The 3,153-nt window shown below is 34.4% G+C and overlaps 1 protein-coding gene across 2 annotated transcripts in view; it reads right to left on the bottom strand.

Annotated features, from left to right (window-relative positions):
• The window catches only part of LOC109086050 (urokinase plasminogen activator surface receptor-like), a 19,421-nt gene extending 16,653 nt beyond the window's left edge, over positions 1-2,768 (bottom strand). The window contains exons 1-5 of one of the 2 annotated variants that reach the window (XM_019100538.2): positions 2,481-2,684; positions 2,280-2,384; positions 1,733-1,867; positions 1,507-1,614; positions 741-1,392 (exon numbers count right to left, since the gene is read on the bottom strand). In XM_019100538.2, the coding sequence (XP_018956083.1) occupies positions 1,199-1,392; positions 1,507-1,614; positions 1,733-1,867; positions 2,280-2,384; positions 2,481-2,529 (591 nt within the window). In that variant the 5' untranslated portion in view covers positions 2,530-2,684 and the 3' untranslated portion in view covers positions 741-1,198. Of the gene's footprint in view, positions 1-740; positions 1,393-1,506; positions 1,615-1,732; positions 1,868-2,279; positions 2,385-2,480 lie in introns of those variants that run through there. The other variant, XM_042778620.1, reaches the window with a different exon arrangement.
• Between the last annotated feature and the right edge of the window lie 385 nt (positions 2,769-3,153).

The raw sequence follows: 3,153 nt of genomic DNA, 5'->3' as shown, positions 1-3,153 counted from the left end.
ATAGGTGATGAGAGAGAGGCATCTAATTTGTGCCCAGTAACATTACAAATTTGTCCTTGTACCTGCAGTGAAAAGAATGAACAGAAGAAGAACTAAGAATTGTAGATCCATCTTTGATCAGGAGGTGAATGAGATAACGTTCCTGTTTCAGCTCTTATTAGCTTATCAGAAGGGGTGGATCTTATTGTGAAAATAATAAGTCTAACACAAGACTGTCACTTATTACAGAAATAATACACTTTAAAAGGGTATACTTAAGTGTGTTTTCAGACAGCTGCATGTTGATTTAAATAAATCGAAAATGTGGAATAGTTTAAATTCCTATCAAATGCAGTTTGTGCAATTTGAACCACTTATAAGACTTTTGTCCACATTTTTATGTAATTTCGTAATTCTGTTTTCTTTTAAAAAGTGTAGCTACTGCTGAATGTACAGCAATATATTATTTTGTATAGATATGTTAAACCAAAGCAAGAAATTATGCAATTAACAGTATATTAATAACATTCTCACAATATCATTCTCTTTTTTCAAATGAATACAGTTAATACAATGACATATCAATACATCACAATTCTGAAAAAACTTCATTGAGCTGTAGTCTTTGATGGAAGCAACTGCAAAAGTGTTATTTTGATACGAAAGATCATCTGCTGCCATCTGCTGATAATTATTAACATGACTGTTACAACATCACAACAGGCGAAACAACTGATTCATTTCAAAATAAATTACAAAAATTAGTGTTTCATTGTGTCCTGCTGGAATTTTATTTTGCAGTGTAGGAGGAATGAGGTATATGATGATGAAATTAAAACAGTAGTTTTATTTTAAGCATACAAAAATATGGGTGTCGAGCACAATGAGAAAGTCTGCGTTGCATGGTTAAGACATTGTGCACCAGCAGACCCTCATATAACATTGAGTTACAGATTTATCACCTTTACCCTTCAACTCAAAAGCATAAATACACATTAAACACTTCCCCAATATAGCAAAATTCATAAAGCTGCAAAGGTCTTTCTGTGGTACAGAGATCTGATTTATGTAGACCATAAATATATTTTAATTACCTGTAGTATATCTTTTTAAATTCATCACACCAAATCAAAGACAGTACAGAGATAATACAACTATATGTTTGTAAAGCACATCATGTATCTTTGCTGCAGCTGCAGAATGTGTAGCGCTGCTGGATTCAGTGCAACAGGATGAAGTAGAGCAGAGAACAACAGAGGAACAGGAAGCTCTGAGTGACGCTCTGAACACTGTTACACAGGTTCCCCGAGCAACATGACACACCACCAACAAATGTATCAAATACTGAGACAATATCACAAATGGATTTTGAGACACAGCCTTTTACATCTATTGGCTGGCTTTGGAATTTCCCTGATGAAAAGAGGAGAAGGCTGAATCAGTCATAGCAGGAAATTGGTATATGATCTGTATCAAATGCTCAAACATAAAGGAGATAAAAAGATTAATCCAGATCCAGATTCTCACCTGTTGCCTTAAAGCAGCGGTCTTCACTCCCTGAGCAGTTCACTGTGCTTGTGCAGCTCTGTCCATCACAATAGTAACATTTATTTCCATTGGGGACAATAGCGGGATCTACAGGAGGAAAAAAATAGCTTCCTTTACAAATTTATATTTCAGATGATATACAATCCCTTATAGAAAAAGTTCCATGTTGTTTGTTCAATGACTGCATGTCAGTAAGGTTCAATACCTGGAGCGGCTAGGGAGTTACAGAGATCCGTGTTACAGCAGGTAGAAGCAATCTTTCCAATGCCAAGGTTGATGGATCCACTTGGACAGCCAATTGGTAAAGCACAACTTTTAGCTGTTATTATAGAACCGTTACCTAAAAACACATGAGTGATACAGTAATGAGCAGTTCAACCGAACATTATTTTGATGGAAAATGTTTTTGTAAATTTGTTCAAGTAGAAAGCATTTATCTTTACAATAAAGTAATGAAAATGTTAACTTTGCCATATTAAATGATCTCTAATATTTTAAACGATGTCCAAAGATGTAAGACCACTTGTAAAAATGCTTTACAATAAGTTTTTCTAATTTAAAAAAGAAAAAAGAAAATCCATTTATACATTCTATGCAAGCAGTTGTAAATTCTACCCAGAAAAAAAAGAGTATAGGTTCTGTGACAATAATAACACTTCCGCAGCACCAGTAAATTATAGCAGCATCTCCATCAGTAAGTTATAGCAGTAAATTTCAGTCCATAGCAGTAAAGCAGTACATTTCCCACTTACCAAAATATAATGATGCACTGATGCAACTGGTAACTCCATTGGAGCATGTCGTCTGTGCACAAGAGCTCGACAGACTTGTGCACTGATAACAGCTGAGAGAGTGTCCAAGTAATACGAGAGAGACTTTTTTTAGTAAAAATAGAGAGAAAGTGAGAGAGAGACATCTAATGATCTGTATCCAAACACTATTAGTCTTTGTACCTGCAGTGAAAAGAACGAACAGAAGAAAAACTGAGATTTGTAGATCCATCTTTGATCAGGAGCTGAATGAAGTTCCGTTTCAATGCTTATTTTATAGATTATCAGAAGGGTCTTGAAGAGAAAATGAAAGAAAGTTGAACTAAAAGAGCAAAAAATTTAACAGGTAGATATAGATTTACTTGACAATTAATGACTATATGAAGGGTCTAAGGAATAAATTAATCTTTATAACAAATGTAAAGGGTGTACTTTAAGTCAAAGTTCACGCAAAAATGAAAATTCTGGCATATTCTCTCATTTTTCACCCTCATGTCTTTCCAAACCTGTGTGACTTACTTTCTTCTGCATTCCATACATTGAAAGACAAAGGGTGAACCCCTTTGTATGTTGGTCATACAGGTCAAACTTGTTTTATTTTTATTTTTTCACAAGTGCAAGGTTCATTGCTAAATCTCGACTGTTAAACTTTAGCTCTACATACAGTAAGAATGCTTAAGGCATGACTATCGTTAACACTGATCATTATTGAGAAACCACGCCAAGAATACTTTCACTTTCACTCAAAGAGACTGTTTTTAATTGTGCGACTGTAACCAAACAAATTAAATTATACAAATGAGTATAGGAACTTAAAACAGTATGACCTAACAAACACTGGGTGTTTTTTCAAACT

The sequence above is a fragment of the Cyprinus carpio genome, chromosome A21 (assembly GCF_018340385.1).
Source record: "Cyprinus carpio isolate SPL01 chromosome A21, ASM1834038v1, whole genome shotgun sequence".
NCBI lineage: Eukaryota > Metazoa > Chordata > Actinopteri > Cypriniformes > Cyprinidae > Cyprinus > Cyprinus carpio.
This window is presented reverse-complemented; position numbering and strand designations above follow the sequence as displayed.